Genomic DNA, 27,204 nt, shown 5'->3' with positions numbered 1-27,204 from the left:
TCTTTCCTTCCTTCATCTCGTGTTACGAAACTGGCAAGAATCACTATGGTATGATTTTATAATCTATTAATATCTCATTTTTCAGCTAAAACATTCCCTAAAACAAGCCTGATTCTTCCTGAGCAAAGGAGGAGGAATAAGGCCCAAAAATATATTATATAGGTCACAGGAAGAGCAGATATTCAGAAAAGAATTCTGAAATAAAATTAATGAACAAATGAGTAAGATTTTTTTTCTGTATATGCTCTAATACTTTCTGTATCTATATAAATGTACAGTATATATATTATGTATAGAGACGTAGTACGAGTCACACACACACACATATATATGAGTTACATTTAGGATCCAATCTTGCAAGTACTTCATGCATAGAATTCCCATTTAAGTCGGGGCTTGTAAGATTTGGACTTATGACTGGCACACAGGAAAAAAATTAACTCATTAGAAAATTATTACCACAATCATAACTCATTGCCTGCTCTGCCTCTTCTTTGCTATGAGCATATTTGTCTTCCTGAATAAAGTTATTCAAAATCAGATAGAAGCCCAATATATGTCCTTTTTTTCCTTTTCTTCTAAACTTTGCTTTTTTTCCTCAAGCCTTAAATCCTGGGAAATTATTTTTTAACTGGTCTGTTCTCAAGCCTGATGTTCCTTAGGTGAGAAGTAAAAACATTAAATACTTTTAACAACAGATGGGGAATCCAATCAGCAGCAATGCAGAGCAAACCGGGGATTACCCCAGAGTGAAAGTTGCATAGTCATTTCACAGTCTAATTTGACCAGTAAGATTCTAGAAGCCAGATACATTACAGTATCCTGTAACCAAACACTAAGATGAGGAAAACTAGTACAACCTGTTAACTTATTAAATAAAAAACATCTAAACCCCTTCTATCTCCTTTACAAAGCTTTCTGTTGTAACACAAGGCTGGACGGTTGCTGTGAGAGCAGGACACACAATAAAATCTGAAATCATTGCAAAATTGTTACTGGGTTGCAGTTTCTGTTTCGGGTTGTGCGATGCAAAGTTAGTCCCAATTTCAAACAAACTTAGGCTGATTTATGGTTTCCTGTTGAAACCGAGTGAAAGTTTTGATGTGAAATTGGGGAAAAAAATCAGTTGTTTTGATTTAGTTTCACTTTGGGTTTTCTCAAGACTGCTAGTCAAAGCATAACTCAAGAGGCAAAAAAGGATGTCAGTGGTTGTGGGTCAAAGTGCAATGCTGGTTAAGTGTAAGTGGTTATGTTGTCCTGTACATGTTGGCCTACAGAAGGTAAAGAACGTTTCTTCCACCAGCAGCTTCAGCTCAGGTGGTAATGACATATCATTTGGAATCAAACCTCCTGAGCTCTATTCCTGCTAACAAACATGAAAGGAGGTTGTGGAATCTCCATCACTGGAAGTTTTTAAGAACCGGTTAGTCAAACACTTGTCAGGAACGAGCTACTTATTCCACAGTCCTGCCTTGAATGCAGGGGACTGGACTAGATGACCTCTCGAGATCCCTCCCAGTCCTACACTTCTATGATTCTATGAAGTCTGCGGCAGTCACAGTGCAAGTTCCTCATACTGCCCTCTAAAATTCCTCGTCTCTGATCTGGAGGGACCACCTATAGGAAGAAGAGGATAGCTTAGTCTCCACAGCCCATTCAACACTTGGCCTTTACTGAGATTACCATCAAGCATTCTGGCTGCTATAAACAACAGTGATGTTTTTAGTGATATGGACACATTAATTAATCATCTCCATTAGGCATTACATCGAGACCACCAAGTCATCTCATAGATGGTAACTAGCCAAATAACTATGAGATGGAATGAACTCTAGTCACTGTCAACATGGACCTGATTTAAACCAGTGACCTACAAGGGAAAGGCTCCCTTTCTGATGACCCAGCACCCTTCAAATCTTCTAGTCTCCAATGAAGAATTTCTATTAGTTAAAATAGCACTAAATATCACTTTTTTGAGCACTTACATCACAGAAGATATAAACTCACCTCTAGAATTCATTAGGGTTTTAGATGTTGTGGGGTTTTTTTTGCACTCTTTCTGATATAGCTGCATAAGCAGAGCACAAAACTTTTAAAAAAAATCTAGGCCCTATAAAAGCCATGGTTATTGCCTGAGGTGTTTTAAATTTCTTGATGAAGGAGAGGTGGATTTCAATAAAAATACCCAAATCCAATAAATACTCTGGGTTGGATTCTCCACTGGGTTAAGATGGCCTAACTCCATGAAAGTCAATGGAGCTACACAGCAATTTACACAAGCTGAGATGACTGCCCTGAGGATGTGCAGGACATTTTCCACAAGATTATAGCTATTATAAAGCAGGTCAAATTCCAGGCTTGGGAAGTGTCAGACCGTCTTTTTATAACAAGTAGACTATTAAAAAATAGCAAGGATAATATCTCTGAAACTGAATTAAAAGGTCTATTTTCTTTCCGCATCAAATAATCAGAATTTCTGTGCCAAATAAAAACTTACGTTTTGTTAATTTTTCACCTCAGTTGGCAACTCAATTACTAAAATGAGATTTATAGACAGTAGAAAATAACAATGGGGAAAAAAAACACATAACCATTAATGCAATGGATATAAACTGGGATTTTCAAAGGGGTGTAACAGCTTTAGGCACCAAAATCCCATTGAATTTCTTCCGCTCTACTCTGCTTTGGTTAGGCCTCAGCTGGAGTATTGTGTCCAGTTCTGGGCACCGCATTTCAAAAAAGATGTGGAGAAATTGGAAAGGGTCCAGAGAAGAGCAACAAGAATGATTAAAGGTCTTGAGAACATGACCTATGAAGGAAGGCTGAAAGAATTGGGTTTGTTTAGTTTGGAAAAGAGAAGACTGAGAGGGGACATGATAGCAGTTTTCAGGTATCTAAAAGGGTGTCATAAGGAGGAGGGAGAAAACTTGTTCACCTTAGCCTCTAAGGATAGAACAAGAAGCAATGGGCTTAAACTGAAGCAAGGGAGGTCTAGGTTGGACATTAGGAAAAAGTTCCTAACTGTCAGGGTGGTTAAACACTGGAATAAATTGCCTAGGGAGGTTGTGGAATCTCCATCTCTGGAGATATTTAAGAGTAGGTTAGATAAATGTCTTCAGGGATGGACTAGACAGTATTTGGTCCTGCCATGCGGGCAGGGGACTGGACTCGATGACCTCTCGAGGTCCCTTCCAGTCCTAGAATCTATGAACCTATAAACCTAATTCCCTTAGGCTATTGATAACCCCAACTATAATGGATGTAGTGTCCATTCATTACTGAAGATCCAAATTAAACTTCAAAACAGATGACTGTTAAAGATACTTCACCCTGCTCTGTAATGAACTAACCTGCTAATCCCTTTTCCAGTGTAGGTCCATTATCAATACAAAGAACTCATTTAGCACCACATACATCATTTGCACAATCAAACTAATAGAATTTTGTATCTCTTACCTCCTAATATTAATCGATCCAGTGAGAGTACAGAAGATGGGAAAAGAAATTCCTCACACCAATAGGGAAACTATATTGTATGAAAAATGTTACTTCCATGTTACAAGCCAATTTTGTACTAAACTGATGTTTCCTCACCAGGAGGAACTAGGACTCCACATATCACTGTCGGTTTGACCATTTCCCCAACATGACAGCTTATTATCAAGAATAACGAACTAGCTATCTCCTTCCTGAGACTGCAAGCCACGAATGCATAACTAGCTACCTGTATTTACCCTGGCAATTTTCTTTAAATCTCCCAGGATTACACCCCCACTGGTAGAGCTATGCGGGTGCCTGGAATGGTCGGACCACTGGTGTAGTGCCTTTACCAATGCTTCACGTAACCCTGTTCTGATCCCATTGAGATGACAGGGTGATAAAAGTACTGGCATGGCAGTTTGTCTATGCTAGCACTCCTATCGTTTCTATCATGAGCGGCGCTGCGCTGGTGATACTGCACTGCTGAGAGATGTTACGAAAAATAGCATAGAGAAAGCTGCAGTTCGCATCAGAATGACCGGCTGTGTTCTGACGATCAGGAGAAAAGCTACTACTTATACACAGACACATATGATACACTAGAACTAAGGCTCTGTTGCTGAGTTTATAATGACTGCCATATTGACCTCTGCAGTCACTTTACTATCACAGACTGATTTCCCACTAGCTTCCACTGGGGTAACTATCAGCCAGGGCCGGCTCTGGCTTTCTGACCGCCCCAAGCAAAAACAAAAAAACAAAAAAACCAAACCTGCGGCGTGGCTGGAGCCAGGATGCAGGGGGACTCCCTGCCCTGCAGATGTGCCCCGGCTAGCGGGGGGAGGAGAGGAGAGCGGAGGAAGAGAGAGAAGGGGGGCGGCCAGGGCTTCAGCGGGGCGCTGCCACGCGGCCCCTCCCGCCGTGCCCCCTGCCGGGAGGGCTCTGCACCACTCCGGTCGGCTGGGAGGGAAGGATGCGGGCTGCCCTGCCGGGCTTGCTGCAGGGCGCTCCTGTCCTCCACACCGCTGCCCCCTACAGGGCGGCTGGAGCGGAACAACAACAACAACAAAAAAGCGGCCATGCTGCCCTAGGATTGGGCGGAATGCCGCCTCCTACAAGCTGCCGCCCCAAGCACCAGCTTGCTCGGCTGGTGCCTGGAGCCGGCCCTGCTATCAGCTACCGTGCAAGTACACCATCATAAAACTGCTGGAACAGTTTGGTACAGTTTGGAGAAGCCAGCGCCCAGTGTCCATGGTAACACATTGTTTCATAACACTTGGGATTCCTAGAACAAGGAGGAGTTATATCGTAGCCTCGTGTGTCTATTTTGCAGCCTCCTGCCTGCGTGGTAGCAGAACCACAGTGGTTTAATTGTTTTGGAGGGCTTCCCGGGCTCCTCCTGATGGGTGTATTTCAACTAAAGGTTTTTAATCAAAAGGGTTCAGAATCAGAACTTTAAAAAATAATTCTAAGGTACAGTTTGAGTTTACTGTCCATGAATAAATCCATGTTTTGGGATTTTTTTCTCTATGTACTATTCCCCCTTAATGGGAGAATAGATTCCAGTACATACATGAAAGCACAAGAAGAAAATTCATTGTCCCTGGGTGGGTTAGGATACCAATCTAGCCTGAGTCAGAACAGAATGGCCTTTTTATGTGACAACAGAAGTAGCATCTCATGTCCAAAATGCATATCCACTGAGGCAAGGTGGGGATAGAGAGCTGGGGGTTCCCCTGGGAGGGGAGACCCAGACACTGGGTTACTGCTGGGGGCAGAACCCTGACCAAAGGAGCACCAGTGTCCGGGAGGGACACGGGGGCCCGAGGTGGGAAAGACACCAGCAGAAGGAGGCGTTCTGTATGCTGAAGAGCTAATTCCCAAGACAATCAGCAGGAGGCGCCGTGCCAGTGAGTTCTTGCTTTGCTACAGGTGGGGAAGAGAGAAAGAAAGAACCATACATAACAGATGTTAGTCATGTCATTTACTGCATGCTTGGAAGGTGCTCAGATACCATGGCAATGAGGGACATATAAGAATCTGAATAGAATAAGGAGAGTACATGATGCTATGGGGATTTTAATTTACATTAGGGCCATTTTGGCCCCTTGTCCAGCCCAGAATCTAGGCGGTATGAAAGCACGAAGCCACCTCCTACTAGGCAATGCTGTTTTGTGCTGCACATCAGCTATACCCGCAGAGTAATAAAACATGGTTTTCCTTCTAATCAAACACTCGAGCAAAGTGTGTGTATTAATGTAACCTGTAAAACACCTCATATGCAGAAACAAAGCTGTAAGTACATTATAGATTAAATACCAATGGTCTGTAGCTTCAGAGAAATGCACATTAATATGAAATAGTTCCACAATGTTGGTATCCTTCAAGAAACAGACGCGTGTGACAAGTACAGCTGTTCTGCACTGTTATATTGTCCAACATAACATTGCTTGTACACTTATTGTAGAATTATTACACAATAACTGAAGAGGGTTTTTTTATGCACATTGCAATGTAACTACAGTTAACCTGTACGCTTTTTATGCTAACTGCATGTATTTAAAAGCATAGCTATGTGGAAGTTTGTGTAACCAGGTCAGATTCACATACTTGAACTAGTTGTGCACGCCTTTTCTGACACAAATAATTAACTGTAAGGTTCACAAAACTCCAGAGTTCACCCATCTCAAGTATGGAGTATCACATAGTGAAACAAGTGCGTTGTGCAAACACACAATAACACCAGAGATACACACCGGTGATTATTAAAACAAGGCATAAGCATTCAGTTCTAGTATCCAGAGGCGCACATATCTGAATGTCCAATCATTCAAATAGACTCATATGCATGTATTTGAAGGATCACTTTCAGATGAACTCACCTGTGTCTATTTTAATGGGTGATCATAACACACTTCCAGATTTGTTTCTTGGCTTTTTAAACAGACTGTTTGCCTTACATTTACTACACTGGTTAGTGTCATGCTTTTTAATGTGTCATGCAAGCCTACTTTGCACAACAAAAACAGTGGGTCGGAAATCTCTCTCCTGCTCAGGGTTTGAGTAGCTGTATTAAGACTTAAAAAAAAAATAGAAGGCCAAATTTTGTACTCAGTTATGCCCAAGTTACCCCACTCAAGCCAGTGGGTTTGCTTAGGTGTAAATGGGGGCTGTCACATTGATGCAAACCATCCTAAACACTTTTAAACTGTGCTAAATTTCTTAACTAGGTTTAAAATGCACAGAGCCCATGCCAGTGTTTATATTAGGACAGAAGTCAGTCAATAGCACAGACAAAGCCTCTCAATGCATTTTTACAAGTTACCCAACTCCTTCATCATTTCACATGGCTCAGGTCATTGGCTATGAGTAATATCTTATTTCATGACTAGCCCCTTTGGTTTCAGTGGGACCGATCATGGAGGAAGGGTGACAGAATCTAGCCCTTGGTTTCTGTAGAAATAAAGGGTTAAAAGGCTTGTGGCAACCAGGGCCGGTGCCAGGCACCAGCCCACCTAGCTTGTGCTTGGGACGGCACCTGGATGGGGGCGGCGTGGTGCTCCGGCTCCGGCCGCCGGGGAGAGCGGAGCCGCAGTGGGCTCGCCGCCCTCCCCGGCGCTCTGGCCGCCGGGGGAGAGCAGAGCCCCGGCCGGGCTCGCCGCCCTCCTCCCGGCGCTCTGGCCGCCGGGGAGAGCGGAGCCCCAGCCGGCTCTCCGCCCTCCTCCCGGCGCTCTGGATGCTGGGGAGAGCGGAGCCCCAGCCAGCTCTCTGCCCTCCTCCCGGCGCTCTGGATGCTGGGGAGAGCGTAGCCCCAGCCGGGCTCTCCACCCTCCTCCCGGGGCTCCGGCCGCCAGCGGAGCCGCGGTGGGCTCGCCGCCCGCCCCCCGGTGCTCCGGCCGGTCGGGGAGAGCGGCCCACGGCCGGGCTCGGCCCCTTCCCTGCCGCGCTGGGGGTGGGGGCGGCGGGAGGCTTTTTTGCCTTGGGTGGCAAAAAAGCCAAAGCCGGCCCTGGTGGCAACTTACAGAACTATGTCCTGGCTGCACTGTCGTGGCTTTACTAACAGGAAAGCGTCACACTGCAGAGACAATAGCATTCCCCCTTACAGCTATTTCAACAGGCAAATATGGCACGGGAAGAGTCATTCCACTCATTTTCTCAAAGTTAAAAAAGAGATCAGTACTTGAACTCACTTCTCAAAGCTCCATTTTGACAGGTTACATTAAAACGTACAGCAGGCGTATTCATAAGGAAGTATATAGTGCCTCCTTTATGGGCCAGATTCTGATACCATTACTCAGACTGAATAGTACCTTCCTCCCACTGCCCTTTGACGCCAATGGATCTACCGTTGGAGGATGGTGCTACTCAGTAGGGTTGCCGCCTGGCCTGGCCAGTTTTTCTGCTGCCTTGCTGGTTCCTGGTCAGCGGATGTGGCATGCCAGGTTTTATTTGCTGCCAGCCATGTGCTTTGCAGCTGAGGGACAACACGCTGAAGTCCAGCCAATGCCCTGGTCTTGCTCTGTGTGTGTGTGTGTGTGACAAGCCAGGGGCTCCTGGGGTGGGATGGGTGTGGGGGCAAGCTGCTAGGGGGAGGACGGTCAGGCTGGCAGTGGGGGCACAGCCAGTGGCAACCCTCCTATACAGATATCAGATTCTGGCCCGATGTGTTCAAAGCTACCTCAACAAAGAGTCTATCTAGAGAGCTCTGTATTGTGCTGCCCATCCCTAGCAAAGCTCTCAGCATTCTGCCACTGGCATGGCAAGTTCAGTATTGTAACCCTGAGTTACTCATTAGGGTTGTCATAACGTACAAAAGAAAAGGCTAAAACATGTATTTAAAAATAAAATAAATGCAATAACCACGCCCCTCCCTCCCAATCTCCAAAATACACACTGATTCCTAAGCCTGGGAACTAGCAGAGCTGCCATCTTTCACGGTTATATCAAGATTTACAACCTGCCTATTATGTGATCCCAAACTCAAACCTGTAAATGCCAAACAGACAAACGCTGGGAACGGGAGCTGGCAGGAAGGGTATGGGAAATATGGACTGAGAAGCAAAAAGCAATGGAACTGCTCTTGCTCCCCAAGTGCATTCAGCAACCTTAGTGCCTTTTCTTCCTTAATGATCTACTCTGATTATACTAAAAGGCTCTGGTAAGGTTAAGTGGATGACTACACTTCAGCTGGGAGGTAGAATTCCCAGCCTGGGTAGACAGACATGCGCTAGCTCTGCAGAAGTTAGCATGCTAAAAATAGCTGGTGGCTGCAGCAATATGAGCAGCGGCTCCGGCAACCCACCCGAGTACAGTTTCACCTGACCCTTTGGGGACGTACTTGGTTGGCTAGAGCAAGCCGCTGCCCAGTCTGCTGCCGCTGCTGTGTAGACACATACCCTAAAACACAACACTCACATGCACAAAGCAACATTTCAAGGGTTTGGTGGAGAAATGTGTTTCTAGTTAGGCTGTATGGGGCCAATCAGGGATACAAAGGTTGATCAGAACATATGACAAGGCAGAAATCACACCACAAACCAATTCACCTGAGCTAACAATTCCAGGTCCTACCTAAATGGGTTCCCAAGAGAGGGAGGCATTACTATCTCTCATGGTGGTGTTGCCACTAGGTTCAATGGGTCCCCTGTGTCTCCTGCTCAGCCTCGGGAGGAACCGGATGCCCTAAAGACACCGCAGTTCCGTTCTGTGGGAGCAGAGAGGTCAAGCAGGGGGATTCTACAGCACCTTGCACATCACCACCACAAGTCTCTCCAAGAAAGCATGTTAGGACAGGGCATGTGGGGGAGTCACAGGAATGGCATTTGGATACCCAAACTGTGTGGGATATTGGCACATTTATTTGCAGGCACCATCTAGAAGCCCTGGAAGGCCCATCACCATCACTACTGTCCCTTATTTTTCCTCCTCCTTTACTAAGGTTATGTCTACACTGCAATTGGAGGTCTGACTGCAGCTCAGGTTGCGTACCCAAGCTAGCTCAGCAGAGGCTGTGCAAGCACATCAGTGGCTCTGGGTACATACTCACGTTGCTAGCCCATGCCCCCGCACCTGCACTGCTATTTCTAGGTGTGCTAGCTAGGTTAAGCTAGCATGGGTACGCCAATCTGTTCTCCAATCACACCTCCAACTGCAGTGTAGACACACCCGAACGGGTCAAATATCCTGATCCACTGAACTCAGTGGCACACCTGACGCTAATATCCATGGGCGCAAGTTTTGGCCTCAAATGCGATGTTCAAAATCAAGACCAATGCCTGTTGTACAGCCAGTAAGAACATGCAGTATGAACTATCAGCTACCCTCACCTGACTCCAGCCAAACCAACGTGTACCCCAAAGTCCTAAACAGTGGGGAAGAAAGGGTACGGTATCTATTAGTAACTCAGGGGCCGGAAAGATGGGTAGACTAGTAGCTCTTGGTGATTTTACCCTTTTGTGCAAAACTCTGGCTTAGCAAGCACACAAGAAATCAAAGCCCTGCAGTACCACAGGTGGACTGATATGTAAGTATCACTGGGAGTTCAAAAGCAGATTGTGCCACACGCAAGTTGCTTTACAGTTGATATGTGTTACAAGGTCAGGTGGGAGAGAGATTCGTTGGGGTGAAATTCATGCTTGTGCAGAGGGCCACCACAAGGCCGACGTGCTATTAACGTTCCACTGAAGACCTCAAAATACGGCTGAAGTGATGCATAGAACCTTACGCTAATCCTCTGCATAGGAGAAAATTTCATCCTCGTATCAGTTAAAGTATATTCAAACACAGTGTTGGGTTGGTCAGTTTTTACTTCTTTTTGCTACCCTTATTCTCATCTTCCCTTTATTCTCCACTGGTTTAAATGTCACTCACTACAGAGTTGCAGATCTAAAGAACGTCAATAAAGAAACAGCTTCTCACCTATAGCCTGATCAAGCACCCATTGAAGTCAATGGATGGACTGCCATTAAATTCCATGGCCATCAAATCAAGTCACTAGTAGTTTTGTCTAAAGTCTCATCTTTGCAGTGCTAGGGTACCTTAGCAAAGCATTTTCATATGTAATGCAGTGTAAACTCAGTTCAATTACCACCAAAATGATCATACTCAATTTTAAAGGTTAGGGATTATAATGTAATGGTTCCAACTGAAATGTTTAATTTGTTAGTGTCTTCCCTGTGCTTAATGAACAATTATACTGCAAAGTAAATCAGCTGGAAAGATAACAGTCATTATTTAGTCTTTAAGAGCCAAATTCTGCTTTCATATTCACTAGGCTGACCAGACAGCAAGTCTGAAAAATCGTGAAAGAGGGTGGGGGGTAATAGGTGCCTATATACAACAAATCCCCAAAAATCAGGACCGTCCCTATAAAATCGGGACATCTTGTCACCCTAATATTCACACATATTGTCTTCAATGGGAATTGTGTGTTAGCTGAATTTAGCTCATTGTGTTTTCTAGTATTTTAAGAATTTAGATCCCCCCCACATATTAAATATAAAAATGATTTAAATTGTCCATTATGCCTCCTATGGATTTTGAATGACAATTGAAGACACATTTGATTTATCCGTAGTCTATTTTTATGGCTTGGGAAAAGATTTCTGATTTTTCAGCACTGTTGCATTCCCTGGACAATTGAAAGAGTAGCTGAAATTCTAATTTAGTAGAAGCTCACGCTGCATTTCCATGGATGACATAAAACAAAATACTAATGACCAATGCTTAGTTTGAAACAGTAAAGATTATTTGTATAACAGTCTTTTTGCCATTACACCTTTGCATATTGTTCAAAACAATATTTCATAGTCTAAAGACCGGCGACATTTTTGATCACAGAAAATCAACAACAAAAAATAGTTAAAAATAGTCTTCAGTGGACTTTGTTTAGGAATATTATATATTTTTCCGGCTGGCATAAATGAGTCTCAGGGACCACAACAATAAGAAAACAAAAACTGCTCTAAACGATTTCACAAGCTTACACTGATACATCTCTTATTTCCTGGTCTGGCTGAGCAAGAACAAGCTTTCAGGTAGCCCGTGATAAGTTTGTCTCCCTCTACCTTGGAGATCATGTTGTTAAAATAAGAAGCTTTACAAAACGATTTAAAACAGATTTGAGATGTAAGCCTCCATGGGGATTTACACTCATTGTTTGCATGCCTGTTAAAAACTGTATTTCCAGTCTCTCTTGTGTTGCCTGAGAACCATTTTGCCCTTGTAAAATCTGCAATTATATTATAACCCATAAGTAGCTTTCATTTTTGTATTAAACACTATAAATACTATGTTAGTAATACTAAACTATTTCTATCGACTTATTTGTAAAAAGAAAAATATATTATATATTTATATTTTTTATAAAGTGAATTAACACTGGGAAGGTGTGGGGAATAGTGTACAATCACAGTTGATGTGTATTATTGGGCATAAATTCAGAGCTTAACAAAAAACTGTTCAATTGAAATCCACCTTTCAGGCCGTGTCGGAGGAAGAGTCATAAGAAGCCGACACTATGAAGTTGCCAGAACTGGAGTGGCTTGCCATAGACTGGGCAGCTTGTTGACTTAAATTGTTACAGATTAGCACCAGCTGGTTACTCTGTGCTTCGGACAGGGTGCTGCAGCTCTGGTAGACGCTGAAGTTGGTCTTTCTGCCAGGGATGTTGCCCTTCTCGCACATCGTCTTTACCATCTTTGCAAGCTTGTTTTTCCCCAGGGCTTGACAGTTGTACCAATGAAGTGCAGCCAGGTTGACAACCGGCTTGATAGACAGGTAGAAAGGAGCATCTTCGTATCGCATGGCAGGGGGCCGTCTTTGAGCGTACTCCTTGTAGTCTTGCACTGGGCAGGTCTGTGGAGCATGCTGGGTGGCATAGACTCTGGAATCAGTCCCTCCTCTCTTGGTTTTGGCATTCATATCCCCAGTCTCTTGCCCCATCCACTCCAAGTATTCCAAGCCTGTTTCTGTCACCCTGAGCCTGATATCCCCCCATTTGAGGGTGGACCCATGAAAACCTGTACAGTGTCCAAACGCCTTAGTATTATTTAGCCAGACAAGGTTCAGCAGCCCCTCGGGATTATATCGACTCAACAAGCCTCTTTTGCGTAGGATAAGCTCATCAGCAAAGGTCAGCTTCATGGATTTGTGTGGCTTGTTTCCTTTACCTTTACACCTCAGCTCTATCTGCTTTTGCTTCAAAGCTTCTTGAGATCTCTTGAACTCCTTATCCCTTGTAATACTGTATCCATACCTGTGTTCTTTGAGATAGCGCTCCAGCCCGCACTGATAGTTGGCCAAGCTGTTTGGCTCATATTCTGAGCCATCCTTCTGTCTGGCATCCACAAAGAAGGAAGCTAGGTATGCATCGAGCTCTTTGCAAGGGATGACATAGATTTCCCGGGTTTCTGAGGGATATTTGGAGATGAGAAACTCTCTGAAGTTACGGAGAGCCGTCTGAGTGCTGCGAATGGTTTTCTCATTCTGCTCCCTGCTGAGTTCCGCTGCTCTCTCATCCTGGTCTGACAGAGGAAAAAGAATAGACAAGGGAACAATGAGTTTGTGAGACGTGTTTTCCCCCAAAATAATTTCCTTAAGAAAGGAAAAAAAATCAATTTCACAAAGATCATTGGAAAACATTATTACATACCTGTCTCATGTTTGAAAAGCCAACTTCAGTTTCACAAATGATGTTACTAGAGTATGGCAAAAAAACAATCAAAATGAGCTCCTCCTGTCACTGGCGCACACTTGGGCGCATGGAGATTTGTGGAAAAGTCTGGGACTAGAGGCAAGTCTGCATTTTCGAACAAATGTGAGATAGAAAACTTGTAGATTGATTCCACTGCTGTGCGCAGGGGCCCAATTCGAGTAGCTAAACCCATTCTGAATTGCTTCATTTGTGAAACCAGAGGTTGTACTGGTTCCAATTAAAAAACAAAACAAAAACTAAAGCATCATATTTATTCCATTAAAAAGTATCTTTAATGAGATGCATTTTCAAGGACTAAATAAATATAGACAGAAATGTACAGAACAGTATTATAACACAACACACCCAAACACAAAGGGTTTGCAAATAACCATACTACAGTGCAATGCATAGTTTACAAGCAGGGCCGGCCCTAGATCAAATGGCACCCCAGGCGAGGACCATCTTTGGCGCCTCCCCACCCCCCATTTGTTAAACTTCTGAATACCTTATTTTTTATTGCATTTGTAGCCCATTTCGCGACTTTGATACACAATTTGCATGCATGATTTATCCCGGTCATATAAGATGATAAATTTGCACACTAGGATATGTAAATCTGTATTTATTCATGCACAGTACCCTGAGCCCAGCACCCCAGGCAGTCGCCTGGGTCACCTGCCCCTAAATCCGCCCCAGTTTACAAGTGTACAGATATGAAAGATATAAAATATTTCATCTTTAGGGGACAGAGAAGAAAAACATCAGTAGCTACCAAGACAGCACTCCACAAATTCACTTAGACTTAAGATCACCTACACAATCAGGTTTCTTCTTGAGAGTGGAACCATTTCTCCTTGAGGAACTGACCTTTCTTTCATGCTGGAAACCTTGGCAGAAGATCAAAATCTGGAAACAATTTTATGCTGGTCTACAAGGATATTTTTATAGGCCTTTGTGATCAGTGACAAATCAAACCACAGTTGTTAATCAGAGTTCAAGCCATCCCTAAAGATAACTTTTGTTGAGTTACTAATTTTCTTGCTGATCATGGCATTAAAAGCATAAAAAGGAAAATGGTCCTTACATTTAAATTACATGTGATATTGAAAAACTATTTTCTTTACATGTGCAAACTACCCATCTATACAAGATTGTAATTTAGAAGCACAAAAGGTGGAATGGTCTCTTCAGGTATATGACAATGCTTAATGGTATTAGAAAATGATCAACAAACACAAAGAGGCAATATTTCAGTGACAAGCACAAAGAATTAGCTATGCTCTGTTGTAGTTAAAGGAACTCGGTTCTGATGTTTTTCCAATTAACAAGCAGAAATGATTCAGGCCTTTTTTATATGTCATTAAAAAAAAACACTACATACAATTTCATTGTGTTTTGCCCTTTGCAGGTCACCTTTAAAAGTGTCCTTATTTATAACCGCAGATAAGTCCCGGCATTTGCATTTCAGTGAGAACACAGTAACACCTCGCGACCAGCTAGATTTATCCAACTTACATATTACTTACAAATGTTGTACAAGGCAATGTGCACTACCCACTCTTCCTGTTTAAATCAGGCCAGTTAACTCACCCGTGTTTGGTGGGTGATGCTCACAAATTCACTTTCGTCTGCTAGCCCTCAAACACTGGCATCATCCACATTTTAAAGCGTTTTGGAGGATAAGTCGGATTTTTCAATTGGTCTGAAGCTACATATCGTCTGGACCTCAATTCTGGGCACTAGGAGAAGCTGGAACTGGCCATTTCCCCAGATTAGATGAGTCCGTTCTCTCATGAAAAACAATCCCAGCACCTCCAGTCCCCCCTCCTGTTAGGCCTGTGAATGGTTCTCACTCTCAGCCCTGCCTGCAGAAGGGAAAGAAGCCCAGGTGCCCTGACGGCACTGTGACATACCATAACAATGATATTCAGGGTTGCTCTCCAGTCACCCCAGGTCCCCTGCTCATTGCAGTGAATTGCAGGAGGAAGAGGAAATCTGTGAAATTTAAAGAGGAGACAGGACCAAAGGCCAAACAATGTACTGGATGCCTGTCCTCTTTGATTGCTATTTATCACTTTCGTTTTCTTCCTGAAAAGTTGACAGGTATGTAATTTGGATGTCAGATGTTTAAGTCTGACAAGGTGTCATATTTACATTTTTCTTTTGATCATTGTGACAAAGATGAAATGTTTCTAATATACACATAATTCACGAGAACTAGTGAGTCTCCAAGGACTCAACATGGATGCATCTTGAGATATCTATTCAACTCCAGTATTTCATCTATTGTTCAGATAAACATAGGAGTTATATTGTCCTGCATTCACTTATCAAGACAAAGAAAAAAGCACAATACAGTCACCATACTGTTTATTGTCTGATGCATGTTTCCAAGAGTAATTAGGATCAAAACAGAAGTTCTGCAAAAATGCTGCTCCATCTTTATTTTCCATTAATTACTTCCATATTGAAAATTGCTTAGTTTACAAGTAACTATGGTTTTTTTCCCCTAATAGCCAGCAAAACATGATGACTTTAGTATCTGAGAATCCAACTGTAGTCTATCTACTTTCAACCTCATCATCACCAACAATAAGGATCTGGAATCAGAAATCAGCTGGCACTTCTGCTGATGATGAATAAAAATGAACTGTTTTTCAACAGCTGCATTACTTCTGCACTACTGGCATTAGTAAAACTTTTTTTATGGAGGGGGGGAAGAGGGAGGTCAGGGAACTAAACAGACATGATTTGAAAGAGACACAAGTCTAAATCCTGCCCTTGCTGTCACCGTAAAGGGTTCCGTTATCACATCCTTCCATTTCGGTGTATGTACAGTATGGCCTTATTGGGGTATTAAAGCCTTGATTCAACAAAGCACATGAGTATCCCACTGACACATGTGCTTCAGTGCTTTGCTGAATCAGGGTCTAAGAGCAGAATGATCCTTTCTCCCTGTGTAACTGAAATAGGTCATCTCTGCTGTCTAGGTGATGATGGACAGCATGTATAGAGCCTCAGCATATGACAAAACCAGCTTTTGCCTATCTCTGAAGATCATCTCCCTTGAGGCTCCTGTGAGGCACTGAGTGTTCTCATTAACTCTGGGGGGAGCAGAGAGAGGTCAGCCCCACACAGGAGGTGCTCGGGATCTTGTAGGTTCAGTCCCTAATCCACTTGAGTGCTGCTGCTTTATTCTGTCCTGGAATGAGAGCCTCACTCCTGCCCTGGCCCCATACACTGGGCCAGTGCAGTGTAAAGGGGCCCTAAAAGCCCTGGTTCCAGCCGGGGGAAGATTCCCTCAGGATGGTTACTGGAGAACACAGACATAAGGCTACTCTTCGAGGACCCCCATCAAAAGCTGCAGAGCAGGGGGTGTGCCAGGGTGCGTCTGGGAGCAGAAGGCTGTGTCAACGACAGATGGGGCTCCAGAGATTTCAGACAGGGGTGCCTAAATTATCCTGGGGGCCTCTCCAGCCCCCAGAGCAACCCAAGATTGGGAAGGTGCATTCCTCCAGGGTAGACAACTAGTATTGGCAGCCCCATTTTATGGATAGAGAAACTGAGACACGGAGAGATTAAGTGACTTGCCCAAAGTCACGCAGAAGGGCCAGGAACAGAACCCATATCAGATCTCCTGGTCCCAATCTTGCTTCTTAACCAGAAGGCCAGGCATTCAGTGGAACCTGCCTATGGGATGTTGATTCCCATGCAGGATAAGTGGAATTGTAAGGGTCTAGGACTGTAAACATCCCCTTTGAAGCACGTGCCAGCTGTCAAACGAACACTGCTGAATCAGGTTTCTGCAGTGAACATGCAAATAAAAAGTAACAGCTCTGTTTTGAAGACTAACCACAATATTGATGTTGATATAAAGAACCCCCCGTATACCACAATGGAGACTAACCTGGATCAATGCCTGGGAGAAATCCTTTTATTCTGGTAGGGTACAGTGTTGAAATAAAGAGCTGATGCTGTTTAAAGCATGGGAACAAACATTCACTTCAGTACAGCAACCACCATTTATAAGTCATCAGTATTTTGACTGGCAGCCCACATTTCCACCCCCACCCTCAGACACACTTTTAAAATACTGCTTCTGTATACATAGCACATACAACGGCTTCCTGTTAAATATGCCATAAATCATCACTTGTTAAAGGATGGCTTGTCACAACACAGGAGCAACACACAGTCACTCATCTTCTCTGAACTTGTGAAGATAAATTTCCTATCTGCAAGTAAGCTGTTCTAAATCCTCTGTGCTGTAAAGATGCCTGGTAGTTACTATTAACTATTAACAAATCAGTGCCTTCACTATCTTCTGATGAATTATTTCAGTGGTCTGGTGTGTCACTTTGCATGGGAGGCAGGGACTTTTAAACATAATGGGGCAGATGCGCCACTGGTGTAAGTCAGCAGAGATTCATGGTAGTCAGCAGATTTACATCCGCTGAGAGTCTGGCGAAATGGGCCTGATTTGCCACTGTATTACTCTGATTTTATGCCGATGTAACTGTGGTGAATCATGCCCATTACGTTAAAACGCCGCACCTCCATTGGCGCAAGCCAGGGGTAATGCCGTGCAGAATCACGCCGTAGAGCTATAATTCTGACACAACCAGTGTCGACCCAACAGAGATTTCAAACAGCAACCTGTATTCGACGAGAGTTGGAAGGCGGCAAATAATTCTGTTTCTATTCTCCCTGGCCTCATTAAAATCTTAACTCCCCCCATCTCACTTATAGGAAATGAGGAAGAAGGGAAGGTTTAAAAAAAAAAAGTTAATGTAGCCACAAAAATGTGTACAGGCCTTATATAATAAAGATCTGACACTTAGGCGTGCTGGTAAGGAACTGGAGTTCATTTCCTGGTCTCAGCCATATGATCTGAGTCAGGGGGACAAAGGTCTACATCCCTGTCCAAGGAGAGCGGTCAATATCCACTGATCCCGGTGCTTAATGTTACTCTTAACTGAGTAACTACAGGTTCTTGTCATAGTCACTCTTGTCTCGCTTTTCCTGTCCATATCCCACCCTTGCTGTGTCATGCTGAATTTGCATCATGCACTCTGCTGAGCCGGGTTTTTCTGAAGTCCTAGCAAATTATTTTGCTGCTTGATAGAAAGAAAAAAAAATAAAAACATATATAGCATTGATACGATCTTGTGTATTCTCAGGCCAGAACCCTGCTTGTAACAACCTGAAACACTGCTGGGTTCCATTCAGTACAGCGCTCTGACCAGTTTTTTTCTGAGAACCTAGGCTACTCAAACTGTACTCGACCGAGATTGCTGGCAGCACTAGTTAATAAAATAGCTTTGAAACAAATAAAAAACTGTCCATACTGATCTATGCAGCCCCACTTTACTGTAGTATTGAAGCATCTTGTGTTGTTTAATGTATTTATGCTCACAACACCCCTCAAGGTGGGGAAATACTATTCTCCTTTTACAGAAGGAAAACTGAGGCACAAAGAGACTAAGGGACAGATCCTCAAAGATATTTAGGCATCTAACTACCTTTGTGGATCTGGGCCTAAGTGACTTGCCCAAAGTCACACAGAAAGTCTCTGGTGGTGCAGGAACTGAACGCAGATCTTCTGATTCCCAGACAAGTAACTTAACAACCAGATCATCCTTCCTCACTAAACTACAGCTGTGTTTAACTCAGCTGTAACTACCATGGTTTGGATTTTTCTATTCTGATTGCAGTACGGATAAGGCCTAACACTAACAATTGAATTACAAATTGAGGACTGTTTTTATTTCAGCATGAAAAGTCATTGGGTAACACTGAATAACACAGCTGCATTTAAACTCTTCTGTAGTTATACACAAAGGAAACAAATATTTGCTTTAGTTAGACTCAGATGCTGGTTTCTTTAAGGTTCAAAAGCATTCGGTTTATAACATTACTGAGAGTCACCAGATGGAGCTACTACAGGGAGTCTCAAATTCAGTTTAACTGAATCTATAGACAGTTAGATCTTGGCAGAAATATGATGCTAGTTGTGATGTGGTTTTCTTATAAGCTGCACATGTCACCAGTCAAAGGGAATGTCTATACTGCAAGGGAAGGTCTGATTGCAGTAGGGTGACCAGATATCCTGATTTTATAGGGACAACCCTGATCTTCAGGGCTGTGTCTTATATAGGTGCTTATTACCACCTGTTCCAAATTTTCACACTTGCTATCTGGTCACCCTAGATTGCAGCACAGGTAGGCATCCCTGTGATCGCTTTAATCTACAGTAGTGAAGATGCGGTGGGACGGGCTTCAGCACAGACTAGCAACCAAAGTACAAGCCCACTAGGGAGCTGGGGTACATTCTCAAGTTGTTAGCCTGTCCTGAAGCCCATGCCACTACGTCTACACTACTATTGTTACCTTGGCTAGCTAGGTTAACGCTAGCGTGGGTATGCCTGTCCGCATTGCAATTACACATTTATTTGCAGCGTACACGTACCCAAAGTTTGTTCACTGCCCAATTCTCTCTCTGATTAGAACAGATTCTTAAGTGCAAACCTACTGCCTACAGAATATTTTAATACAAGCGAACAAAAACGTGCGCTGGTGTCAAAAACATGCCAGTGTGGTGCTAAGTGCTCACAACTCCCTGCTGAAAACACAACACACAGCACCTTGCAGGCTTCGTGCCTAGCACTACAATACAGTTATTCTAGAGACTTGCTCACAGTAAATGCTAATGTTACATTGACAGGCAAGGCCATACCCAGAATACAAGCAACTTTTATGATCACGGAATTCAGAAGACAGCAATCTGGCTCTTCGTTCTGTCCTAGAAATAACATTGGAAAGTCACTCTCTCTTCTCAGTGTTGTAAAGATGGGAAACCACCTCTTCCCAAACTCAGAGGTCTCATTGATAAATCGTGCCTGAGACTACGCAGGACCACTCCAAGAGTAAGAGAGCCCATAACAACAGACAGCACAGCACTTGTAGAATGATATTTCTAGCATTCTTATTCCCTCGCTATCTGTTCAGAATTAACTTTGCTTGGCAGCTCCTCCTCTGCCCACATACACATACACACGAAGTGCAGAAGGGCTTCAGTTGCAAAATATATATTTATCGGTTTTGACATATAACAACTTCTGAACTCTGCAGAATCAAAGGAATAACACAGTGGCTAAGGATCATTTTTAAGAAAAAAACCCCACCCCAGACATTTTGCTTGAATTTTTACCCTAGTTATTTATATTGCCATGGAATTCTGCCTATCAGTTAAACTTCCCTCCTCTAAACACCACAATGCTTAGGCCAAAGACTCTGTATTTTAAGGTTTCCATCAAGTGCTTTCAATTGCATGTAAAATCTCTAAGATTGCTAATATTTCTTAATTCAAACCCATTTGCACATGCTCTTAAGGTTTTCTGGTCAACACAAATTACATTTATGATCAATTAACTTCCCCAAAATTACAAGTGAAATATTTCATGAGTCCAAAATTAAGACATATTCAGATTTCCTTGAAGAAAAGTGAATGCAGATTCCAAGTAAATGAGCACAAGAATATTTGTAACCTGATATCTCAGTAAAGTAAGAGTTTCTAAAATAAACATTAGTTATCTGTCCATTTTTTACAGGATGTACATCCGAACAGATGTTAAGGCAGGCTCTAGTTTTAGTTTGGTTTTTCAGCATGTATTCTTTTCTCCCACTTTTACCACAGTCAGGGCTGGCCCTAGACCAGATAACATGCCAGGCGAGGAGCATCTTCGGTACACCCCCGCCCCACCCAGTTTGTTAAACTTTTGAATACCTTTTTTTTATTGCATTTGGAGCCCATTTCACAACTTTGATGCACAATTTGCATGCATGATTCATCCCTGTCATATAAGATGAATAATTTGCATGCTAGGATCTGTAAATCTACATTTATTCATGCACAACACCCCGAGCCTGGCACTTCCCAAGACAGGCACCCCTGGCAGTTGCCTGGGTCACTTGCCCTAAATCCAGACCTGACCACCAGATCCTTTAAAGATATGGGGTAAAATCCTGGCCCCATTGAAATCAATGGCAAACCTGCCATTGACTTTAATGGGGCCAGGATTTCACCCAGGAATGCTACAAAATTTGAAGCCCAACTCTACAAGGCTCTGAGTTCTTTGAACTCCCTCAGAACCTTACAGGATCAGGCCCAGAAACAGTAAGTGCAACTGATACATAGTTGGTCACATCCTCAGCTGGCGTAAATTGGCAGAGCTCCTTTGGCTTCCGTGGAGCTGAGGATCTGGCCCTGGCTGTTTAGTTATTTAGAAGAAAACAACCTACCTCAAATTAAAATTAAACAGACACTTTCCTCACCCCCCTTCCTGACCCACCCTTCTTTTATTTATTTAGGAGACTGGTGCTTCTCCTTTTCAATATTTGCAACACTTTAGTAGTAACCTCGGAATGCAGGGCCTGAAACGTACTTTCAAAGTGTTTGGTTGTTTTTATTTTATTTTGTTTTAAGTGTAACTTTAACATTGACACTTCTGGCTGTCTGATTTGGAGGCTGTTTGTTTGTGTGTTTGGGTTTGTGTTTTTTAACTACAACGTTATTTTACATTGTTTCCCACTTAAGCTACTGAAACCTATTTACAGCCTTAGCTCTGTGTCATGAAGTTTTTGTCTGCGAATACCTAATTTTTTTTAAACCTCAACTGCTGTGTGATGCATTGGTGTGCATCACTGGCCTGGGAAGATGGAATGCACTATTTCTTCATTGGTAAGGTATTCACATGGAGCAAACCGCCACAGGAGCCCTTGTGAGGTTTATATGCTTTGTATGAGTGCCTACTGTGTCTCTGCATGTTAGTTATAACCCCTGCAGGATTCTTGGCGGTAGTTCATAGAAATACTTGGACCCCTTTATGATCTACGAGAATCTTTTGACCATCTAAGATCTATGAACATGGATCTATGTTTCACAGCATACAAACAGAGAAGTCAGATACAACACATAAAATATTCTGGCTGGAAGGTTGCAATACAACACTACTTTTATTCTTAGAAACCAGGATGATAACATACAGTAGCCAAAATCAGAAAGAGACAAAGCAGGTTGCTCCCTCAGGCAGAGAGGCACAACTCACCCCCACCTTGTTGTAGGCTGGCTCTTTCTATACCGGGGTCCACAACCGGCGGCACACGGGCTGATTTTTAGTGGCACGCTGCTGCCAGCCGGGGTCCCGGCCGCCGGCCCCGCTCAACCCGCTGCTGGCCTGGATTATGGAACCCCAGACCAGCAGTGGGCTGAGGTTCCGGCCGCCGGCCCCTTGCCAGCTGGGGTCTGACCACCAGCCCCACTCAGCCCACTGCCAGTCTGGGGTTCCGTCTGCCGCCCGCACTGCCGGCCTGGCACATGAAACCTTTTACTGGCATGCGAAACCTTAAATTAATGAAGACTTGGCACACCACTTCTCAAAGGCTGCCGACCCCTGTTCTATACTGTCTTCTTTCTCTGACACCCAGATCCTATGCTTCATTACAGAGCCCCTTTAGCCTATGATCTGGACCAGGAATCTCCTCCCGCCCACCCGTACCTTCACACACACTTAAAGTAATAGTTTGCAATTCCTTCTCAGTACATCATAAGGATCCAATCCCGCAAAGACTATGAACATATTTAATTTCAAGCACATGAAGTTAAGTTCAAAGTATGTGCATAGATCTTTGCAGGATCAGGCCCTTAGTCACATATGCTTGGCCAGCTTCAAAAACAAGTTTCAAATGCCTGCAACCTATGACTGAGGAGATCTATAACCCCATATACTCTTCTGGCTCAGCTACAGATGTTCTAAATCTCTGCCAATACGATTTGCAGATTATATGAATTCCACTGACTTCTCATTGGTTTGGATCACACATCTCTAAAACCCTCCCTCCTTAACCCAGAAAACTACACCCAAAACCATTTCTCCTCAGGGAGGACAATATAATAACCCACATCTGAACTTTCCTGGCCAAGCTGTTTTCAAGCTATATGGGAGCATCTAAAGAGATTAGAAAAGATCTCAAAAAAAATATGAAAACTGATTATTCAAACCGTGGTACCTGATCTTGACTAAGCCTTATTCGATCACCTCCAACTTTAGCAAAAAGTGCTCTTCTGTCAAAGGAGCACACATGAAAAAATTCAGGAAGATTAGATTAATTCTAGGCATGGTATGTGTCAAAATAGGTTTATATTGTAAAGCTACCATGTAAATATCAACTGTGGAGAGAGTGTAATCTTTCCATAATTTCTGACTAGAAATAGTCAAATGTAGAGCTCTTTCCTGAAACAGATGCTTTAAATTGAAAATGTAGATTTTAAAGTAAAGTATAGAGCAGGAGACAATTTTAGCAAACATAATTTTGTTGGTGTTATTATTAAGTATAGAAAACATACTCCCTTTTTGCCCACGACTTTGTATTAATGACTTGGTATAGGTGACCTTTCATGTCAATTACTGTATAATAACATATTAGCTTTGTGGATTATTTGGCTGAGGAAAATCAGAACAACGTGTCAGTGACCATGTAATTTACCCTGGGAACTAGAGGTCGGATGATACATCCTAGAAATGATGCATTCCAAGAAGACTTGGCTAACTAGTACCAATCCAGGAAAGGCATTACACACAACCCTCCCACAGAATTTCCACCTTTCTCCCCAGTGAGGCCCCAATTGAGCAAAGCATAGGACCCAATTCAGGAAACACTTAAGCACATGCTTAAAATGCATTGGAATCAATGGAACTTAAGTGTGTGCTTAATGTTTCACTTAACATGGGTGACTTGCTGAGTCAGGGCCACAGTCGATATCATCCATGTACGGTATTGAATGTATTCTGAGCTAGTAGAAGAGAGAAAAGCAGAAAACAGCTCAGAACGAAGGTGGACAAAGAAAAACATGACGTTCGGGGAGACAAAGAAAAACGTTATGACGCTCTTAGAAATGTCTCCTTTGTTGAATTACATATATTTTTAATTAATCTGGGAGCAGAAGGAAAAAACACAAAATACTAAAGCTCCTGGGCTATAAATAAAACCATGGCCCGTATTTTCCACAACGCCTCAGCCTCAACATTTGTGACAGTGTATCTGCACACTCAGAAAGTGAGATTTGCAAACAGAACTTATGAACGCAAACTGCGGAGCTAGATGCCTATCTACCTGGATGACTCATGCAAAACTGCAAGCACAAATGTATATGCCAGGTTTGAAAATGTGGCCCTCCGTGGTTCATGCCAAAAACAATCTCAAGCCCGATGGTATTTGGGTCCACTAGAGATGCTACGCTACAGGCAAGGCTACCAATACTACGCTTTCTTAGACGGTGAGCGCTCAGGGGCAGGAACTCTCTTTGTGTTATTTCTTTGTACAGTGCCTAAAATACAAAAAGGAACCTTAATCCCAGTTTGTGCCCTCTAGGAATTACCACAATGATGATAATGATAATATAGTATGTTGTGATCATATTGATTAAGGTTAGAGTTACCGCAGATGCCTTTTTGGGGGCCTGTTCTGCTGTGGATCATATCAGATAAATAATACACAGTATTTATTCCCCTCAGAGGCGAGGAGGAAAGGGGCAGAGAACAGGAGAAACATGTACCCCCTAACCTTTTAGTCTCCTCTTTATAGAATCATCAAAATGTAGGGCGGGAAGGGACCTCACGAAGCCATCTAGTCCAGCCCCCTGCACTGAAGCAGGACCAAATAAACCTAGCCCACCCCTGACAGGTGTTTCTCTCATCTGTTCTTAAAAACCTCCAATAATAGGGATTCCAGAACCTCCCTTGGAAGCCTATTCCAGTTCCTAACTATCCTTATAGTTAAAAATGTTTCCTAACATCTAACCGAAATCTCTCTTGCTGCAGGTTAAGCCCATTACTTTTTGTCCTACCATCAGGGGACATGAAGAACAATTGATCACGGTCCTCTTTATAGCAGCCCTTTGAAGACTGTAATCGGTTCCCCCATAGTCATCTTTTCTCAAGACTAAACATGACCAGTTTTTTTAATCTTTCCTCGTTAATCAGGTTCTCTAAAGCTTTTATCATTATTCTTGCTCCAATGTGTCTATATCTTTCTTAAAGTGCATGCCCAGAACTGGACCCAGTTCTCCAGCTGAGGCCTCACCAGTGCTGAGTAAAGCAGGACAATTACCTCCCATGTCTTACATATGACACTCCTGTTAATACACTCCAGGAGGATATTAGCCCTTTTTGCAACTGCATCACATTGTTAGCTCAACTTCAATTTGTGATCCACTATAACCCTCAAATCCTTTTCTGCCATACTACTGCCTAGCCAGTAATTCCCCGTTTTATAACTGGGCATTTGATTTTTCCTTCCATAGTGAAATACCTTTGCGTTTGTCTTTATGGAATTCCATTCAGTTGATTTCAGACCAATTCTACAATTTGTCACGGTCATTTTGAATCCTAATCCTGCCCACCAAAGTGCTTGCAATCCTCCCTGCTTGGTGTCATCTGCAAATTTTATAAGCATGCTCTCCACTCCATTATCCAAGTCATTAATGAAAATATTGAATAACGGAACCTTGGGGGACCCAACTAGATACATCCTGCCAGTTTGACAGCAAACCCTTGATTACTGCTCTTTAAGTACGATCTTTTAACCAGTTGTGCACCCACCTTATAGTATCATCATCTAGACCACAATTTCCTAGTTTGCTAATAAGACTGTCATGTTGGACTGCATCAAAATCCTTACTAAAGTCTAGATATATCACATCTACAGCTTCCCCTACCCTCATCTACTAGGCTAGTAACCCTTTCAAAGAAGGAAAGTAGGTTGGTTTGGCAGGATTTATTCTCGACAAATCCATGTTAGCTATTACCTATCACCCTGTTATCCTTGATTGTTTAATAATTTGTTCCAGTAGCTTTCCAGGAATCGAAGTTAGGCTGACTGATCTCTAGTTCCCACTCAATACTGCTAGAGGATTAACACATTCCTATGCATGACCCCCCAATTATTTTTTTTAATGTGGTTGCCCCACAGAAGAGCCACAGTGTTGTACTAGGGCGCTTAGATGCCTTTATTTTAATGAGCACATTGGCGATACCAATGCACTTGATCTCAAAGGGGAGAGCCACGTTCACAGAGCACAATTTGCCTGCTCTTGATTTAAATGCACTCCAGCCAGCAGATAAGAAACAGAGTTAGAAAATGCAGCGAGAAAATGAACAAAAAGGATGTAAAAACAAGGGAAACAATGAAGAGGTGGATGAAAAACAGATGAGGATCCTTGTCATTTGAAATCTAATTGTATGTCACAGCTTTGGAATGAGACACTAACTAGGGCAGCAAACAGAGAAACAAAGAAAAGAAAAAGAAGTATGTAATAAATATTTTATTACATTAATCATAATAAGCTGCACTTTAGTCTTGGCCAAAGCATATTCTTAAATCAACTTTAGAATATGATTGCAATTTCAGGCTTAGGAGCATGAAGCCCACATGACTGTAATTAATGCAATAAATCATGCTGGGGAACTTTCTACAAAAACCTGACAGTGCTTAGTTGATATATTGCTTATTAGAGACTGCAGACATTTTCTCCCTCACATACAGCCTGTTTTATTATACTGCCAATGGTAGTGAATCAAAGGTATCCTTTTCTGATCTGTCTGAACTATCTACTGCAGGTGTAATACATAACATGTGGAGTGAGCTATGGCCATCACCCTCGGATAACACAAAACGTGGTGCCATGGTTCCCAGAGAAGTTCGTTTAAACACTCTTTCCCCCTTTGATTTAGTGTAGTAATAGACCTCACACCGCCTTATTAAAGAATCTGTGCTTTTATTTCTAAGATTCTAGCTGGGCAGAGTGACTGGCTTAAACAATTTACCTTTCCTTTCCTGACTGTACATTATCCCATATGAATGGAGCAAATTATGCAGAACAAGAACGCAATATCCAAAGGCTTCACAATTTACAATGCAGTAGGACTATTTTTAATGGACATTTACCAACTGAATTTCCTTTCTTTCTG

At 42.9% G+C, this 27,204-nt stretch overlaps 2 protein-coding genes across 8 annotated transcripts in view; both read right to left on the bottom strand.

Moving 5' to 3' along the window:
• Positions 1 to 27,204, bottom strand: part of SNX30 (sorting nexin family member 30) — a 582,715-nt gene that overhangs the window by 151,421 nt on the left and 404,090 nt on the right. The window lies entirely within an intron of this gene.
• Positions 1 to 27,204, bottom strand: part of KIAA1958 (KIAA1958 ortholog) — a 134,596-nt gene that overhangs the window by 22,995 nt on the left and 84,397 nt on the right. For 5 of the 7 annotated variants that reach the window (XM_024109979.3, XM_065549731.1, XM_065549732.1 and 2 more), the window contains exon 3: positions 11,831 to 13,004. The exons of the other annotated variants lie outside the window; for them this stretch is intronic. In XM_024109979.3, coding sequence (XP_023965747.1) covers positions 11,959 to 13,004 — 1,046 coding nt within the window. In that variant the 3' untranslated portion in view covers positions 11,831 to 11,958. Of the gene's footprint in view, positions 1 to 11,830; positions 13,005 to 27,204 lie in introns of those variants that run through there. 7 annotated transcript variants of the gene reach the window in all.

The sequence above is a fragment of the Chrysemys picta genome, chromosome 6 (assembly GCF_011386835.1).
Source record: "Chrysemys picta bellii isolate R12L10 chromosome 6, ASM1138683v2, whole genome shotgun sequence".
Taxonomy (NCBI): domain Eukaryota; kingdom Metazoa; phylum Chordata; order Testudines; family Emydidae; genus Chrysemys; species Chrysemys picta.
This window is presented reverse-complemented; position numbering and strand designations above follow the sequence as displayed.